Source organism: Dipodomys merriami, unplaced genomic scaffold (genome assembly GCF_024711535.1).
Source record: "Dipodomys merriami isolate MVZ:Mamm:240054 unplaced genomic scaffold, mDipMer1.0.p SCAF_14, whole genome shotgun sequence".
Lineage (NCBI taxonomy): Eukaryota > Metazoa > Chordata > Mammalia > Rodentia > Heteromyidae > Dipodomys > Dipodomys merriami.
The window spans coordinates 2,518,833-2,539,506 of record NW_027202715.1 but is presented as its reverse complement, the minus strand read 5'-3'; the positions used below and the strand labels follow the sequence as shown (position 1 = coordinate 2,539,506).

Below are 20,674 nucleotides of genomic sequence, written 5' to 3'. Positions count from 1 at the left end.
AAGCCTTTATGTTAATAAATTTGAGAAGCTGGAAGAAATGGATGAATTTCTAGCAAATATTGACATGTCCAAACTAAATCAAGATGATTTAAACCAACTTAACAGACCCATATCAAGAATCAAAATAGAAAGAGCGATAATTGCCCTCCTACCCAAGAAAAGTGCAGGATGGGATGGATTTACAGCTGAATTCTACAAGGCCTTCAAAGCAGAACTCACACCAATACTCCTCCAACTCTTCAATGAAACTGAAAGTGAAAGTTCACTACCAAACTCTATGAAGCCATCATAACCCTCATCACAAAACCAGACAGGGACTCATCAAAGAAAGAGAACTATAGACCCATTTCTTTGGTGAACATCGATGCAAAACTTTCAAACGAAATTTTGGCCAATTAACAAGTCATCAAAAAAATCATACACCATGATCAAACAGGATTCATTTCAGGGATGCAAAGCTGGTTCAATATACACAAATCAATTAATATAACTAATTACATCAACAAGAGCAAGGATAAGAACCACATGATTATCTCAATAGATGCAGAAAAAGCATTTGACAAGATCCAACACCCCTCTATGATGAAAGCTCTGGAAAAACTAGGAATCCATGAAACATTCCTCAATACAATAAAGGCTGTGTATGACAAACCTACAGCCAGCATATACTTAATGGCGAAAAGCTAAAGCCATTTCCTCTAAATTCAGGAACAAGACAAGGATGTCCACTCTCTCCACTTCTCTTCAATTAGTATTAGAATGCCTCGCTAGAGCAATAAGACAAGATGTAAATATAAAGGGGATCCAAACAGGGAAAGATGAAGTAAAACTCTCCCTCTTTGCAGATGACATGATCTTGTATTTAAAGAACTCCATTGACTCCACTCCCAAGATACTCAAGCTGATTCGAAACTTTGGCAAAGAAGCAGGTATAAAATTAACGCTAAAAAAAAGGCTTTTCTGTATGCCAACAATAAGAAGAATGAAGCTGAAATTAGGAAAGCAACTCCTTTTGTAATAGCCACACAAAAAATAGAATACCTAGAATTTAACTTAACTAAAGAAGTAAAGGAGCTGGGCACCCGTGGCTCACGCCTGTAATCCTAACTACTCAGGAGGCTGATACCTGAGGCTCAGAGTTCAAAGGCAGGAAAGTCTGTGAGACTCTTTGAGACCTCTATGATGGAAACGTTAAAAACCTGAAAAAGGAAATTAAAGCAGAACTAGTGAAGTGGAAAAACCTCCCATGCTCCTGGATTGGGAGGATTAACATCGTGAAAATGGAAATACTGCCAAAGGCTATCTACAAATCCAATGCAATACCTATCAATATCCTAATCTCATTCTTCAATGAAATAGAAGAAGCAACCTAAAAATTCATATGGAACAATAAAAGACTCCGAATAACAAAAACAATCCTTAGCAGAAAGAACAATGCTGGAGGAATATCAATTCCAATCTTCAAACTCTACTACAAAACCACAGTAATCAAAACAGCTTGGTACTGACACAAGAAAAGACATAGTAAGGAGGAGGTATCAATGCTCAATATGAAATGTACTCATTACCTTACTCATATAACTGTAATCCCTCTGTACAACATTTTTACAATAAAATAATTAATAAAAAAAGAACAAAGTTCTATTCCATAGAACTGTAGACCCAGAAATGAACCCACAGTCCTATAGCCTCCTAATCTTTGATAAGGGAGCTAAGAAAATAGAATGGAAGAAAGACAGCCTCTTCAGTAAACAGTGCTGGAAAAATTGGTTAAACACCTCTAGAAAACTAAAGCTAGAACCTTATATATCACCCTGCACCAGAATCAACTCCAAATAGATCAAAGACATCAAAGTCAAAGCAGACACCCTGAAAACATTACAAGAAGGAATAGGAGAAACTCTGGGGCTCCTTGGCACAGGTCGAAATTTTCTTAATAAAGACCAAGAAACAAACAAGACAAAGAAAGGTTGGACAAATGGGACTGCATGAAACTGCAGAGTTTCTGCATGGCAAAGGACATAGCTAGCAAGATCAGTAGAAAGCCCACAGATTGGGAGAAGTTCACTAGCCTTACAACAGATAAGGGTCTCATATCTAAAATATACTTAGAACTCAAAAAATTAAATCCCCCCAAAACAAATCCTCAAAGAAACAACTGCTCAATAAATAGGTGGACTAAAGACTAAAAAAGAGACTTCTCTGAAGAGGAAATAAGAATGGCCAATAGATACATGAAGAAATGCTCAACTTCTCTAGTCATAAAAGAAATGCAAATCAAAACAACATTGAGATTGATTCCACCTCACCCCAGTTAGAATGGCTATCATCAAGAAATCTAATAACAACAGATGCTGGAGGGGATGTGGTCAAAAGGGAACCCTACTGCATTGTTGGTTGGAGTGTAAACTTGTTCAACAACTTTGGAAGGCAGTATGGAGTTTCCTCAAAAGACTCCACATAGAGCTCCCCTATGACCCAGCAATCCAATTTTGGGCATTTACCCAAACGATCACAAACAAGGCCATATTAAAGCTACCAGCACAACTATGTTTATCACAGCATTATTCACCATAGCTAAGATATGGAATCAACCCAGATGCCCCTCAGTAGATGAATGTATCAAAAAATGTGGTACATATATACAATGGAATGTTATGCCTCCATCAGAAAGAATGACACCACCCAATTTGTCAGGATATGGAAAGACTTGGAAAAAATTATATTAAGTGAAGTAAGCCAGGCCCAAAGAAACATAGGTCCCGTGGTTCCCCTTATTTGCAATAACTACTATATGTCTAGGACAAGCAGAAAAGATCAAAAGCTATGTACATATGACCATATAAGATGATGCTAAGAGAAATGAACCCCAAGATAGGGACACGAGAGATTTTGTCTTTGTTGCTGTTGTTTTTAATGTACTTATAATGTACTATGTGAATTTTTTATTTCTTTTGTATGTTCTACCTCATGGTATAACCCCTGGTTTTACTGTATTTGATTCGGGTATTGTGCATCTTATATATACATTTTTCTAATTTGGGGAGGGGAAGGGAAATAACAAAATGCTGAAATAAGGAAACAGGTTGACCCACTGTAACAATGTAAAAGACACTATGTTGAAAATGAACTTTACAAGTTTGGGCGGGGGAGGAGTTGTAAAGGTGGAGAGGGAAGGGATGCTAGGGGAAAAACAAAGGAGGGGGTAATAATGCTTGATAGGAAATGTACTCATTACCTTACTCATGTGCCTATAACCCCTCTGGTACAGTATTTTTACAATAAAAAATACAAACAAAAAAGTAAGAATTAATCTAAGAATGCTCATCACTAGTGAGCTCCAAATGAAGTTAGAAGTTCACAGGGCATCTGCTGTGAACACACAGTGCCAGAGCATGACAACAGATTTAAGTAGAAAAATGGGAGCCATAGAACTGTGGAGGTAAGGGTTGCAGTAAAGAACCACAGACACTAGAGACTGAAAAAGGAATCATTTTTAAAAATGCCTTTGAGGAACCAGGAGTGGAAAAACAGTTTTAAAAGCCAGGCAAAGGAAGGGCACCAGTGGCTCACGCCTATAATCCTAGCTACTCAGGAGGCTGAGATCTGAGGATCACAGTTCAAAGCCAGCCAGGGCAAGAAAGGCCAAGAGACTCTTATCTCCAATAAACCACTCAGAAAATGGGAAGTGGCACTGTGGCTCAAGTGGTAGAGTGCTCGCCTTGAGCTGTAGAGCTGAGGGACAGCGCCCAGCCCCAGAGTTCAAACCCCACGACTAACAACAACAACAACAACAACAACAACAACAAAAGCCAGGCAATGCTGGGCATTGGTGGTTCATGCCATAAGAGCCTGAGATCTGAGGACCATGGTTCCAAACCAGTCAACCTGGTGAGATGCTTATCTCCAATAAACTACTGAAAAAAACCAGAAGTGACTCAAGTGATAGAGCACTAGCCTTGAGTGAAAGGAACTCAGGGACAGTGCCCAGGCCGAGTTCAAGCCCCAAGACTGGCATCACCCCCCCCCCCCACAAAAAAAAGGCCAGGCATGGTGGTATGTATTAATTATTCCTGATACTCAGAAGGCTGAAGCAGGAAGATCACTTGAGCCTAAGAGGTCAAAGTAAAACACACACACACACACACACACACACACACACACACACACACACACACACACACACACACACACACACACACACACACACACACACACACACACACACACACACACACACACACAGGAAGCTGAGTATTCAGGAGGCTGAGATTTAGGATAACCAGCAAAATAACCAGCAAAAGGTGGAAATGGAACTGTGGCTCAAGTAGTATAAATGTGTATAAAAATACATTATTTGGACTGGGAATGTGGCTGAGTGGTAGAGTGCTTGCCTAGCATGCATGAAGTCCTGGGTTTGATTCCTCAGAATGATATAAACAGAAAAAGCTGGAAGTGGCACTGTGATTTAAGTGGTAGAGTATTAGCCTTGAGCAAAATAAGCTCAGGGACAGTGGCTAGACCTTGAGTTCAAGTCCCAGGATTGGCAAAAGAAAAAAGACATAGTTTATTTGGTGTCCAATATAATAGGGAAAGTGTCCAGTACAATATATTGTATTGTGAAAACAACAGGCTACATCCTAAGGACTTATGAACAGGACGTGGTAAATAAGGAAGCCCATGGAGAATGTTATCTGGCAAGCTGTCTGGAGTGGGACTTTAGATGATTTGGCTTATGATCTGTTTCTATACACACATACCCTTTCATAATATTCTGTATCACAAAATTGAGACATAATCATATAATTTAAGAGTTGAAAGGCCAGAGAAATAATGCAAACAACACTTTTTTTTGGTCAGTTGTGGGCCTTGAATGCAGGGCCTGGTGCTGTCCCTGGGCTTTTGTGCTCAAGACTAGTGCTCTACCACTTTGAGCCACAGCTCTGGTTAATTGGAGCTAAGAGTATCACTGACTTTCTTTGTCCAAGCTGGCTTTAAACCTATGATTCTCAGATCTCACCCTCCTAAATAGCTAGAATTACAGGCTTGAGCCACCAGCATCTAGCCGCAACTCTTTTTTTTTTTTTTTTGTCAGTCATGGGGCTTGAACGCTGTCCCTGAGCTTTTCAGCTCAAGGTGAGCGCTCTACCACTTGAGCCACTGGTTTTCTGGTGGTTAATTAGAGATAAGAGACTCACAGACTTTCCTGCCTGGGCTGGCTTTGAACCGTGATCCTCAGGTCTTAGCCTCCTGAGTAGCTAGGATTACAGGTGTGAGCCACCAACGCCCAGCTCTTTTTTTTTTTCTTTTTAATAGCAAAAAAAAAAAAAAAAAAAAAGTCCAACCAGGAATGTAATTTGAATCACATCATTTGAATAAAAGTTATTTCTTTCACATTACATATGATATTAGGGTGCTAAGTTGAGTGGATATATATATACATACAGTATATGTACATATATTTTATTTATTTATTTATTTATTTATTTATTTATTTATTTATTTATTTATTTATTTGCTGGACCTGGGTCTTGAATTCTGGGCCTGGGTGCTGTCCCTGAGCTTCTTTTGCTCAAGGCGAGTGCTCTGCCACTTGAGCCACAGTACCACTTCTAGCTTTTTTGAGTATTTTATTGGAGATAATCTCACTGTTTCCTGCCTGGACTGGCTTCAAACCGTGATCCTCAGATCTCAGCCTCTTGAGTAGCTAGGATTACACGTGTGAGCCACGGGTGCCAGGCTCAGTGAATATCTTTTAACTCTTTCTTTCCTTCTTTCTTTCTTTCTTTTTTTCTTTCTTTCCTTTCTTCTTTCTTCCTTTCTCTCTCTTTCTTTTTCTTTCTCTCTCTCTTTTTTAACCTTTCTGTGCAAAAATCTTGTAATTTCTCCTTTATAGGCTATTCTTCCTCTATTCATGTCTTTCCAGTTTCTAAGTGCTATATTTTAGGCCTCTGAATTTCTCAATCCATCTACTTTCTAGGCAGTCACCATGTAAATGCTGATGATAGCCAAAACAGCAGTGCTGCATTCATCTATCTGTTAGACAACTGGGCTACCCACAGGCACAATTCAAACTCAAAAAGCCTAAAACTAAATCCATCTTCTAACCATCTACAATCTCCACCAACCACACTAATATTATTTAATGTCTGCCAAACTAGGAAATTTCATATCTTTGACTATTCTTAGATGCAGAACCTGATGTTCCTCCTCCCCAATCAATCATCATATTTTTCATCATATTTTTAAAACATTTCTGATCCAATTCTTTTTACTACTATCATCTTAGTCTTTCATCTATCACTACACTATAATTATAATTAAAATCCTTACTTCATTCTAGCATTGTACTGGCTCAGTTAGCTACAGTACAGCAGGGTGATCTTTTTTCCAAAGGAAACCATTACCCAGAAGTAGGTAACTTCTGTTACCTACATCATAGATGTGATTCACATCTATGATGCTTACTCACAGACATCCATGAATTCATTTATATGTATCTCAGTGCACAATACATCTATTATGACAGCCAGCCTCCAAAATGGCTCTCTATATAATGCTCTCTGGTATATAGGTGTTTGTGAACATGTGTCATCCCATCCCACATCAAATCAGAGCTAGTCTGTACAACCATAGAATATTGGAGGAATGATGGTGTATAACTTCTGAGGCTATAAGGGAAATAGCTTTGTAGCTTCTGCATTGTTCTCTTGGATTTCCTGCTCTGGGGGAAGCCAGAGTTATCTTGAGGACAATTTTGTAGTCCTATGGAGAGACAGATATAAAGTGGTGCCTCCCATCAGGAGTCAGCACTAACTTGTGGTGACAATCATAAGCCACCTTAGAAATGGATCCTCCAGCTTTCAGATGGCTCTAAGCCCTTTCTGACACAGGACAACTTCACAGAACTCCAAACTGCTCAATTAAACTGTTTGTAAATTCCTAAACCACAGAATCATGAGAGATAATAAAGAATTATTGTTATTTTAAATATCTATGTGCTAATTTGCTATACAGTAATACTACATACAGATAAGCTTTGCATATTTTTACCTTGATATGAATGGTTTCACTGTACATAATCTTTCATAACTTGTCTTTCATGCTAATCACTGTGTTGAGATTTATCCAAATTGAATAAATTTATTGTTCACTCCAACAACTTCAGCATTTGTGTGATATTACAGCACCACTTATCAAATATTGTTTCTCAGCCAATGTACAAATAGTTCTCTCAAATTCTGTCAAATTTCTACATACAAAAGCTTTCTGAACTAATAAACTTTCCTGCTTTAATACTACATTCCTTTGACTATTACAACTTAAAAGGCATGTCTTAAATAAAGAATACTCCCTTGTTTTTTTATTCCATTTTTACCCTTGATATTCATATAGTTATACTCTTTCATATAAATTCTAAATAAGTTAATCAATTCTTGTTGTGTTTTTGATTAGCAACACATTTATTGTGGGGAAATGAGTAATTTTTACAATGTCGTCTTTATGTAACTCCACATTTATTCCTATTGTTTATGTCCTTGGATAAGATTTATTCTTCTCAGTAATTACCTTACACATTTTTAGTACCTTCATATCTAGAAACATTAAAATAACATATTTTAATAGTTACTTCTATATTTACAAGCATAATTTCAAAATACCATGACTTTTGTTAAATTATGATATGTTAGACAAAATAAAAAATTAATTTTTTTCTTTGTGTTGTTACTGGGGCTTGAACTCAGGGTCAGGGCGCCAACTATGAACTCTTTTTGCTCAGGGCTAGTGCTATACTGTGTGGGTCACAGCTCTACTTCCAGCTTTTTGTGGTTAATTGCAGTAAGAGTCTTGTAGACTTTTCCTGTTTGGGCTGGCTTCAAACCACTATCCTCAGCTCTCAGTCCTCTTAGTAGCTAGGAGTATAGGCAGGAGTCATTGGTGCCCACTAAAAAATAAACATTTTAAGAAAAGAAGTAAGTAACTATTGAGATGAAGGCAAAAAAGCGTCCTTAAACACTCTACAAAAAGATCCTTAGGCTGGGTGATGGCTTGAGTGGCAGAGCACCTGCATAACAAATTTAAGACTGAATTTAAACTCCAGTTCCACAAAAAGCATCGAAATATCTATACATAATGTATGTAAACTTTTTCAAAATAACCAGAGAAGCCAGGCACCAGTGGCTCATTCCTATAACCCTAGATACTCAAAGAAGCTGAAATATAAGGATCATAGTTTGATGCCAGCTTGGGCAGAAAACACTGTGAGACTCATCTCCAATTAACCAGTAAAAACTGGAAGCAGAGCTGTGGTTCAAGTGGAAGAATGCCATCCTAGAGCAAAAAAGCTAAGTGAGAGTGAGAGGCTCTGAGTTCGAGGCCCTATACTGAAAAAACAGAGAAAAATTACTGAGATATGTAAAATAGTTAATTTTTCTTTAAAGTTTTCATTAAAAACACTAGATCTATCACATAATTTCCTTTAAAGACTGATAATCTTTTTTTTTTTGGGGGGGGCGTCCGGTTGTGGGGCCTGAACTCTGGGCCTGGGCACTGTTCCTCAGCTCTTCAGCTCAAGGCTAGCGCTCTACCACTGGGCCACAGCGCCACTTCCAGCTTTTTTCTTTTTGCTTATGTGGTGCTGAGGAATCGAACCCAGGGCCTCAGGCATGCAAGTCAAGCACTCTACCACTGAGCCACTTTCCCAGCCCTGAAGACTGATAATCTTGAGAGACAAGTATGTCTTAGTCCATTTTGTGTTGTAACAAGGTGACTAAGGTTAGGTAAGTAATAGAAGAAAGAGTTCATAATTATGGGAACAGAAAGTTCAAGATGAGCAGCAGCATTACAACATGGTAATGGCATCACATGGTGGGGCAAGCATAAATACAGCAAGTGGGTATGTATGGAAGAAGCCAAAACAAAAGAGTAACCCACTTTGTGGTAATCCAGGTCTTCAAGACCCACCATACTCCTATAGGACCAACTCCCATCTTGAGACACATAACCTAGGTCCTTTAGACTTGGACCCCAGTCTCTTGAGTAAAATATTAATGAATCCATTCATGAGGATGGTGACTCAATCACCTAATCAGCTTCTACAGGCCTAACAGTGTTGCACTGAATTATTAAACCTCCATATGACTTTTGGTGGGGACAAACTACAGTCAAAACACAGCAACAGGCCAGGCACCCATGGCTCATGCCTGTTATCCTAGCTACTCAGGAGGCTGAGATCTGAGGATCATGATTCAAAGCCAACCTGGGCAGGAAAGTCCATGAGATTCTTTTTTTTTTTTTTTTTTTTTTGGGGGGGGGGGTCCAGTTGTGGGCCTGAACTCTGGGCCTGGGCGCTGTCCCTCAGCTCAAGGCTAGCGCTCTACCATTTGAGCCACAGCGCCACTTCCGGCTTTTTTCTTTTTGCTTATGTGGTGCTGAGGAATTTAACCCACAGCCTCAAGCATGCAAGGTAAGCGCTCTACCATTGAGCCACCTTCCCAGCCCAAGTCCATGAGATTCTTATCTCCAATAAACAACTAGAAAATTGGAAGTGGCGCTATGGCTCAAGTGGTAGAGCACTCATCTTGAGCTGAAGAGCACAAGGTCAGTGCCCACGCCCAGAGTTCAAGCCCCATGATTGACAAAACAAAACAAAACAAAACAAAAAACCCCACAGCAACACATGTAAATAATTATGTAAAAAGTATACCTCTATATGTGAAAACCCAACTTCAGTATTTTAATAAGTCCAGTTGTTTTAGTCTCTCAAACTAGTAATATATATTGATTTGAATCAAATCAACTATATATTTCATTGTGTACCTTGTGAGTTAGTATTTTTTAACTTTTTAATTGTTATTTTAAAGATGATAAACAGAGGGGTTACTTACATAAGTCAGGTAATAAGTGAATTAGTATTTACACAATTGAATCTTTGTAGAATTATAAAAGACATTTTCAAAAAGTGATTGTGAGGCTTAAATGATAGTTTAAAAATCAGCTCTTAATATACAGTGTGACTCTTAAATAGTCCTGCTATCTATGTATCTTTTGCTAATGCTAATAAGTGAAGTCTTAACAAAAGTCAGAGGCTAAAAGTCTTTTGAATAACAAAGCTATCTTCTCCATTCTATTCTTCTACCTGTATTGTACTGAGAATTAAATATTCTAGTTTGGTTTTGTAAAAATGAGATTTTGTCTTAATATAGTAAGACTTAATTTTTTAAAAAAATCAGTCGTGGGGCTTGAACTCTGGGCTTGAACGTTGTCCCACAGCTCTTTAGCTCAAGGCTAGCACTCTACCACTTGAGCCACAGCATCACTTCTGATTTTCTGGTGGTTTATTAGAGGTAAGAGTCTCATGGCCTTCCTGCCTGGGCTGGCTTTGAACTGTGATCCTCAGATCTCAGCCTCCTGAGTAGCTAGGATTATAAGTGTGAGCCACCAGCACCTGGCTAATTTTTAAAATAATGTTTTTGGATTTTTTTTTGGAAGGGTCCAGTATTGAGGCTTGAATTCAGGGTCTTGAGCTCAGGTAATCTACCACTTGAACATTCTACTAGACCAAAATAATGTCTCTGATGATGCTACTGTAAAAAGAATTTTAATTATATTTCATTCTTTGTCTATTTTAATTTTGTGGTAGCCAAAAGTTGAAAACAATTCTGGAGTAGAGAGAATAGATATCAGAAAAATTATGGGTATTAGACTCTTAGACTCAGCAAGAGTGTATCAGAAGGAGATGCCTGGACTTCCCACTGTTGAATTCAACTGACCTCAGCTTCTTCATCTATAATGTAGGTATGCTAGTATCTTTCAAGAGCGTTGAGAAGATTCAGTGGGAATAATAAACAAACCTGGTATAGAGGTTTCTCTTGCTTTTTATAGAATTGATACAGCATATGTATGAGAAAATTTTCAGTCACTCCTTTATGTTAAGGGGACAAAAAATGAGGTATTCCACTGATGAATGGGTCTAAGAAATGCTGGCCAGGCTACAGAGTACAAGGAGGTTTCATTTACTGCTAGCCAGAATGCAAACAGTATAGCCATAGATGGTTTAGTACTAAATATACTCTCTTTTAATCATGCTCTTTGGTATTTACCCAAAGGAGTTGAAGATTTATAGCCACACAAAGACCCACACAAGGATGTTTACAGTAGCTTTACTCATAATGGCCCCAAACTTGGAAGCAACAAAGATGTCTTCTAGTAGATGAAGGGATAAATAAACTGTGGCACCTCCCAACACTCAACTACTTATTTGGCACTAAAAGAAATAAGCTGTATAGCCACGAAAAGACATGAAGACATTTTTTGTTCTTTTTTTTTTTTTTGAGATGGGGAGACAGGGTTTTGTTATATCACTCAGGCTAGTCTTGAATTCATGGGTTCGAGTGATCTTCCCAGTTCAGCCTCCCATGTACCTGGGAGTACAGGCATGTGCACTGCACCCTGGCTGCATGGAAAAAATTTCAGTTTGTATTATCAAGTGAAGGAAGTCTGTCTGTACATTCCAGCTATGATATGCTGGAAAAGGCAAACAGGAGGAGCACCAAGGAATTTTAAGGAAGTAAAACTACTCTGAAAGCCAGCCTGTAATGCTAGCTACTCCAGAGGCTAAGATCTGAGGATTGTGGTTCAAAGCCAGCTTGGGCAGGAAACTCTTATCTCCAATAAACCACCAGAAAACTGGAAGTGGTGCTGTGGCTCAAATGGTAGAGTGCTTACCTTGAGCTGAAGAACTGAGGGACAGCACTCAGGCCCAGAGTTCAAGCCCCATGACTGACATAAAAAAAACCAAAAACCAAAAAAAAAAAAAAAAAAAAACTACTCTGAATGTCATTATATTATAATGGTGAATATGTGTCATTTCACATTTATCTAAACCCACATCATGTAAAACACTAAAACTGAACCCTAATATAAATGATAGACTCTGGATGATAATGTGTCAGTGGAAGCTCATGAGTTGTGATATGTACACTCTGATGTGGAGATGTGTTGAGGGAAGCATGGGATGGGCACCAGTAAATGAAGTGTTTCTGTACCTTTCTCTGTTTTAAGACCTAAAACTACTCTGAAAATTGAGTTTTTCTTAAAATAGTTAAACGAATTAATTTGGTGTATCTTAGTATTTTTTGGTTAATTGACCTGACAATTTGAACAAGCTATGGACAGACTGCTCCCTTAGCCTTATTTCATGAAAAATACAAGTAAATCTTAAAAAAAAAATATATATATATAAAACTTTTTTTTGTCCTGAAAATTGATTTTGTTCATATTATCATAAGTTAAAATAAATGCTTACAAAGCAATGGACATTTCCTGATTCTTTTTTTTTGGTGCTAGAACTGAGGGCCTGAGTACTGTCCCTGAGCTTTTGTCTTCAAGGCCAGTGCTTCCTTAGGAAGAGAAGTTAGTACAGGGTAGTTTATTCATAGCTTGATTCACTTGGGGATATTTGAGGCTTTATGAATAAGTGTAATGTCTAATTTAAGACTTCACTGTCATGATTATGGGTTTGGTAGAAGGATCATAACTCCTTTTAGTTAAGCTGTCTTTCTGAGTTAGGAAATTAGAAATGGATAACTATATAAATTTTCTACTGCCAGAGGAAGTATCTGTAGGATAGTCATAAATGAAAATTTCTGTCAGTTTTCTCTGCAGGCACTTAGAAAAAACATAGAGCTCTTGAAGACTACCTCTAACTCAGGAAAATTGAAACTTGTATCTGTAATCTTTTCACTTGTAATACTGTGTCTAAGAAGATGTGGGAGCCTCAGAGAACCCTTAGGCTCCTTGCACAAACAAGGGGGTATTATTTGGTTGTGAGCTATGGGATGCCGATTAAGTCTGTTAACATACATCTTTCACATCTTGAATTCAGGGCCTAATCTTCTCCCTTGGCCTTTTTTGCTCTTGATTGATGGTAGACACTTAAAGCCATGCCTCTACTTCTGGCTTTTTCCTGGTTAACTGGAGGTAAAAGTCCCTCCAATTAATTCAAACCTTGATCCTCAGATCTCAGCCTTCTGAATAGCCAGGATCAGCTTCCTGAGTAGGTAGGTGCCACCAACATCTAGCTCTTTATTTATTTTTTCTTTAAAAAAATCAGGCTTGGCACAAGTGATCCACACCTATAATCCTAGCTACTTGGAATGCTGAGATCTGAGGGTTATAGTTCAAAGCCAACCTGGGCAGGAAAGTTCATGAGACTCATTATCTCCAATTAATCACCAAAAAGCTGGAAGTAGATCTGTGGCTCAAGTGGCAGCACACCAGGCTTGGGCAAAAAAGCCAAGAGAAGAGTGTGAGGCTCTGAGTTTAAGCACCAGTACTGGCACACACACACAAAAGTTAAGTATCTACTTACTGTGTGACCTAACTATTTCAATCCTGAATATATCAAAGAGGAATTAAAATATGTTCTCATGTAACTGAACAAATGCTGGCTGTAGTATTATTTTTAATGATTCAGATGGGAAATAATCCAAATGTTGTTCCTTTGGTAAATGAACAAAGTATGAAATTTCTATATACTGGAATATTACCAAGTAATAAAAAGAAGTAAATATAAGTCATGCTACAACATGGGTAAACCCTGCAAGCATGACGGAGAAGAAGCTAGAAGCAGAAGAGTACATATTGTAAAAGCCCGGTATAGACAACTTTTTTTATAAGTGGCACTGAAGATGAGAGCATGAACTGGAAACAAAAGAAGGTTCAGGAGCAAAGGAAATGGTCTAAGCTGTATTGTCATGATGGTTACACAACAGTAGGTGACATTTTGAGTGTGTATATGTGTGTGTGTATTGGTACTGGGGAACTCAGAGCTTTGATAGCTCTGTTGGCTTGTTTGTTCACAGTTGGTATTCTACCACTTGGGGATAAGTCCCTAGTTTGGCTTTTTGTCAGTTAATGGAGAAAGAATCTCATGGATTTTTCTGCCTGAGTTGGCTTTGAACCTCGATCTTCCAGGTCTCAGCCTTCCAAGTAGTTAGGGATACAGGTGTGAGCCACTGGTGCCTGGCTACAATGAGCAAATGTTATGTTATGTAAAATATATCTCAATAAAGTTTGGAAAAGAAAAAAAAATAGCAGGAGAGAACACAAAGGAAAAAACTGGGGCATATATATCTGTTTTTTCAAACCAGTGGGTTGACTAAACTGACACCATATATCATTAAACAGGAATTTCCAGTTACTTTCACTATTAACACTATTTGTCCTCAGTTTTATATGGCAATCATAACTTCTATTAAGTGTAAAATAACCAAAACAACACCACCATAACTCTTAAAACAGGACAAGTTGAGTAGAATTACATTTCTAGATAAATAAACTGAAGGCAGCCATACAAGGTAATTTTCCTTGATCTTTTTCAACTCTTCTTTTGCATTTTCCCTATAGCAAGGAGGAAGATATGTCCTGGTTTATGCAGGAAAGGCCAGCTGTCCTGACAAATTTTAATAGTATCTCTTTCAAAAGTGTCTTTGGCAGGATGATAAACTGTAAGTCAACCTACTGATAGCAGAGTTATTTTCACCTTTATTGACAAGAAGGGGAAATTCTGAGGGCCTATACCATAACATAAATCATACACAATAAAAATTTCACTATTAGAAATTTACAACTGAGGATATGGTCTATAGAGAAATCAAAATGAGAATATAAAGTCCTTGTGCTTTAGGTTATGGAGTCCTTGATGCTACTACTACTTACAGAAAAAAAATACCATATCTACAGGTTGAAGTCATTTTTCTCTTGGAGGCGGTAACTATTACTGTGCATGTCAGCATTTGAGAAATTATTTGCTTGTGGTTATAAGTTTCAGTATGAGTTTATATGTAGAATTTCTTATGCATATATAGAAACTTTTCTAGATAAAGAGTCTAGATCCTCAACAGATTTGTGACATAGGAAAAACAAAGAACTTGTTAGATTGCTTTGGCAGCGTGGTTATGTTATGTTATTAAACAGTTTAAATTAAACACATTGAGAGGCAGTATATAAAAATATATGCATATACATCCACATTAGGTATATAAATATTATAGTTAGATAATGTGGCATTTTAGAATCTATATAATTAAACATGAAGGTCAAGCCATCATGTATACTGAATGTAATCTAGTAGTAATGACAAAGAGCAGTGAATGCTGGTAGAAATGTCTGCTCCTGATGACTAAACTCTATTTACTGAAGTAACTTTGTCAGTTTCTTACATACTTTTCTCACAACCTTACTTAAAAGCACAAAATGAGGAGTATAATTTGAAGGAAGTAAGGATATTGAGCTGCACTAAACGAAACAATTTTGTGTTCTTATTTATTTATTTGCCAGTTCTGGGGCTTGAACTCAGGGCCTGGGTACTATCCCTGAGCTTGTTTTGCTCAAGGCTAGCACCCCACCACTTGAGCTACAGCACCACTTCCGGCTTGTTTCTCTTTATGTGGTACTGAGGAATTGAATCCAGGGCTTCATGCATGCAAGGCCAACACTGTACCATTAAGCCACATTCCCAGACCTCTTACTTTTTTACATAATGAATGAATTAGTTTTCTTAAGAAGGGAAAACTTTAGCAAAATATTGTTGGAGTGGCCTTTTTTTTTGGTCAGTTGTAGGGCTTGAACTCTGGGCTTGGGCGCTGTCCCTGTGCTCTTCAGCTCAATACGAGCACTCTACTGCTTGAGCCACCATGCCACTTCCAGTTTTCTAGTGGTTTATTGGAGATAAGAGTCTCATTGATTTTCCTGCCCGGGCTGGTTTTGAACCATGATCCTCAGATCTTAGCCTCCTGAGTAGCTAGGATTACAGGCATGAGCCACGGGTGCTCAGCTAGGAGTGGCCTTTAAAAAAAAATTTAAAGTTAGTATCCTAGGCTCGGGTACAGCTCAGAAGTAAAATATTCCTTGAAAATGTAGGGATATTAACATTATTGTCATAGAATAACACACACTCAGTACAACAGTATCATTGTTATTGAAATACTTTCATATAGATTAGTTATATACTAATCTATAAGAAATGCAATTAAGTGATAAATGAACATTAATTCCAACATGAATTCTTCAGTTCAAATTAAATTGCCACAGAATATCATAACCATCAAAGGTACTTGAGATTCCTGTTGCAATGTCACTTGGTTGATATTAAATATATAGCTAGTAAATACATTCTGATATACACTGACATTGAATTTATAACATTTTCAGGTAATATTATAAAGGTTAGAAATGTGAAATTGTGTCAGCTCAGAAAAAACTAAGAAGGGAATTCTCTCTTTGTTGGCAATAGCTCATGATGTCACTCTTTAGTAGTATTGGAGAAAGGTAATGGCAGCTGGGAGGGATATTGGTATAGATGTGAACAGCAGTCCTATTTGGCTGTGTAATGGACAGCAACAGTTTTGGGAGGAAGCAATATACCCACCCACTGCTTTGGAGGGGCTTGGGGAAGTAGGTGGCACTTTGGAAAGACCCTTGGTTCTTGGTCATGTAGAAAGTTCTGGTATCTGGGTATATACTAGTATTGAGCCTTGATTGGGGGCAACACACCTCTGTCCTCTGGCTGCAATAAAGTGGATTGCTATCTTGTAACATATATTAATCGGTAATATTTTATTATCTTTTTATGTTTTTAAGACACTGGAAAAGCGGAAGGTTTGTTTTGGTCCTGGTCTATTTTCTATGTTAGCCTTTCCATGCTTCACATGAATAACCTATTCCTCCAAGTTTAGAGGGCTCAGCAAATATGAGCACACTGTCTACAAAGTCAGATAACAGCGACTTTCAGGCAGGGGATTCTGTCAACACTAAAACTCTCTACTAAATGAAGAGAGTTCTAGGATTTTCCTGATACACCTTCTGGGCAGGTTCAGTTTCAGGTGTCCTTGCAGGATGCCTCTTTCAATGCTTCAGTCTATGAATCAGTGAGTATAAGGTTAAATTTAGAACTGTCAAAATTTTTTTTACCCAGAAGCAGTTTTTAATAGCAACCTCTAAGCCAAACAAGTTAAATGGTATATGAACAATGTTGAATAAGAAGAATGACAGAAAAGTTGTCAATACATCTTTCTCTACTGATGTAAAAAACAATCAAAGCTTAGATCCTCTTGCCACAGTGATGGGCTTTGTTCTTTTTCTTGGTTTCTCTTCTTGTTCTCCTGTAAATTCACTAGATCTTCACCTACATTTCATTCCTAATTTTTAACCCTCTCCCTTTCCCTTCTGACCTCCAAGACTACTTTAAGTAAGGTAGTGTGGTTTATAAATTTATTGTCAGGGAAACAGTAGCTAACAAGGAAATTAAAATTGATTTCCCAAAACTTACCATCAGAGGGCACAACAGTACTGCAGTAAACAGCTCCTAGGTTCTGCCAGGATGGGAGCCTCTGGTGCACCTACAAAAGAATCAAACCAACTGTTAGGAAAGGACAAATGTCATGCACATGTATGCCACATCAGCTTTTGAGTACAGAAATCACAAATTTAAGTACAAAGAAAATAAGCCTTTTAAAAGCTCATATCATCCTAACAGTGAACATTTTGATGCTTTGATATTATAAACACATTTACATACACACATGAGCACAAATATTACACTAAACAAAGATTAGACTTATACCTGAACAATAATCTTTACTTACTTTAAAAAATAATGGTTTAAAGTGCTATCATATCAAATTTTGAGGGGACTTCTTGCTAGCTTTTAGATCTGTACTTCCTTTTTAAAAAAAATCTTTTGCCAAGTATAAGGCAGCTACCAAGTAGAGGCAGCATGAATTTACATTATTTGAATAGGCACTGGGTCTTTCTGCTCAGTCTCCTCCTTTAACTGGAAGGCAATCTCCGTCCTTGCATTCTTAATCTCCACCTTCAGTGTTAGAAGATTATATACATTCCTTTACTACTTCATCAATGTGGGTGTGAATCTAGAATTTAGGTTCTCATAATCAAACTAAGCTTCAGGAAAAAAATGAAGACATTCCTAACTCATCAAATGCTTAGTTTTTGGTTTCTTTTTTTCTAGCCTCAAAAAGGTACCAAAGGAGAAACAAAGAAAGAAAAAGAGAAAGAAAGGAAAGAAGAAAGAAAGAAAGAAGAGAGAAAGAAGGAAGGAAAGAAAAGGAGTGATTAAAAACTGATGCATTATCCTCAAGGCCTGTTATCTTCCAGGGCATCACTCCAAAGGTAATAATTTAGGACAGACTATGATGATGCATACCTTAACAGCAACAGCACTATTTATGTGAACATCACTAATCCCCTCCCTCCTTCCAACTGGGAAACAAACTCTTACAAAACATGGAAATATTACCTACAATAACTAGAGACAAAGTCCTTAGTTAGTTACCAAACTAGGTTTAAGTCTGATTCACTAGGATTTAATTTTAGTTATGTTTAAAAAGTAGAAATATAACTGATTTCCTTCTAAAACCAACACAGCTGTTCCATATGGTGAACAATTCATCTTTTCCTCACTTTAATTGAAATGTTATCTTTATAATCTTCCCAAATCCTATTAAATTGGACCTACTTCTGAATTTCTAATATGTTTGCTCCTCTATTAGTAACCACATTGTTTCAACATTCTAGTATTATGATATATCTAAATATCTACAATAGTTAGTTTCCCCTCATACTTTAAGAAATTTTCAGCTGGTGGCTCACACCTGTAATACTAGTTACTCAGAAAACTGAGATTTGAGGATCGTGGTTTGAAACTAGCCTAGGCAGAAAAGTCTGTGACTCAATTTCCCAGGCAGACACCCCAACACTCATCAATTAGGCTAGGAGTCATTGTGCAGCAACTGCATTCAGCTCGTAGGGCTTCAGAGTGCAACCCCGAAATGCAGACCTGCTGGGTATTTAAGGTTGCAAACCACATGCTGGTAGCCTTTTTGCAATAAGCCAGCACAAGCAAACTGCAGGTACAGCAGCGAGAATTACGCAGTTAGCAGGAATTTGGCGGTTGTGCTTGGTTTCCCTCTCACCCATTTCTTGGATCTGCGGAGGTCAGGCTTGATTCCGGTTATTCAGGACATTGTGCCTTCTGGGTCACCCCTGGCCTGGAGAGTCCCTCATGGTGGATGCTGATAGGTTTATACAATTTACTGAATTCCAGTAACCCAGTGTTTAACTCCCTAATTTACTTCAAGCCTGGAGGTTCTGCCTTTAATGTTTTGCCTTTATAGTCTCTCTCTCTGTCTCTCTGTCTCTCTCTCTCTGTGTTGGTTGTGGTGCCTGAACTCTGGGCCTGGGTGCTGTCCCTCAGCTCTTCAGCTTAATGCTAGTACTCTACCACTTGAGCCACAGCACACTGCTGGGTTTTTTTGCTTATGTGGTGATGAGGAATTGAACCTAGGGCCTCATGCACGCAAGGCAAGCACACTACCACCGAGACACTTTCCCAGCCCTGCTTTTATTCTTAATAATCAATAATCAGTAATTTTGTTTCTAATCCACATTTTACATTCTTTGTGTGTGTGTGGGGAAGTGGGGGGGGGGTCATCACACTTATCTCTAATAAAAACTACCCAGAAAAAGCCAGAAGTAGAGCTGTGGCTCAAATGGTAGGGCACTAGCCTTGAGTACAGAGAAGCTGAGGAACAGGGCCCAGGCCCTGAGTTTAAGCCCAGGTCTGGCAAATAAATAAATAAATAATATTAGATTATTTATTCTTATTTATTCATTTCTCCACATGACATTCATTCGATAGTACTGCAGACTGAACTTAGGTCCTTATGCATGTCAGGTAAGCACTCTACCATTTGAGGCACACCCCTAGCCATTGTTTTTTTATTTTTATTTTTATTTTTTTATTGTGAAAATACTGTACAGAGGGGTTACAATTACATGGGCAAGATAATGAGTACATTTCTTATCAAGCATTGTAGCCTCCTCCTTTGTTTCCCCTTCCCATCCCCCTCCCCCCCAGCCATTGGTTTTATATTTGGTCTTTGACATAAGATCTTGTTAACTTTGTCCAGGCTGGCCTCCAACTTGCTATTCTTACCTCACCTTCCATATTACTGGTGCCATGGGCCACCTTACCTGGAATCCACATGACTTTTAAGGTCAGTTATCTATTTTTACACATACTACATACAATCATAATAGTTAAAAAAAAAAAAAAACAACGTAGTGGTTAAGGGCACAGAATCTGAAACCATCCTGCCTGCCTTAGGGAGGTTCATTAGCATCTCTATGCCTTGATTTGGAGTAATACTAACATTTAATATAGGAAATTTTTGAGGACTGAGTAATCGATATAGAGCATTTAGAGCAGTGCCTGACATAGAACATGTGCTCACTATGTGTAAGCGCATCAACTGCATGGATTAAGATAAAGAAATCTACCGTCTTGTCCTTTACAATCTGTATCGTTACACATTTTAAAGACTCCCCTATACAGATCCTGTTTTGTTTTTTGTTTTGTCCAATATTATATTGTCTTGTCCTAAATTTTTTAGTTTGTGAGTGACAGTACCTGCCAAATAACTTATATGATAAGTAAGCTCTATACTACATAAAATTATTTTCGAATATAAAAATCCTATCTCTATGAGCAATAATGACCTAATTATAGTTATGCTTTTTTTCTTCCTCTCTTCCAATGTAGTTTATTACTCCTCTTAGAATTTATCTTTTATTCATCTATGCATCAACTACT

At 37.9% G+C, this 20,674-nt stretch overlaps 1 protein-coding gene across 2 annotated transcripts in view; it reads right to left on the bottom strand.

Annotated features, from left to right (window-relative positions):
- The window catches only part of Mcu (mitochondrial calcium uniporter), a 193,712-nt gene that overhangs the window by 32,494 nt on the left and 140,544 nt on the right, over positions 1-20,674 (bottom strand). For both annotated transcript variants that reach the window (XM_070020533.1, XM_070020532.1), the window contains exon 2: positions 17,333-17,402. In XM_070020533.1, coding sequence (XP_069876634.1) covers positions 17,333-17,402 — 70 coding nt within the window. The remainder of the gene's footprint in view (positions 1-17,332; positions 17,403-20,674) is intronic.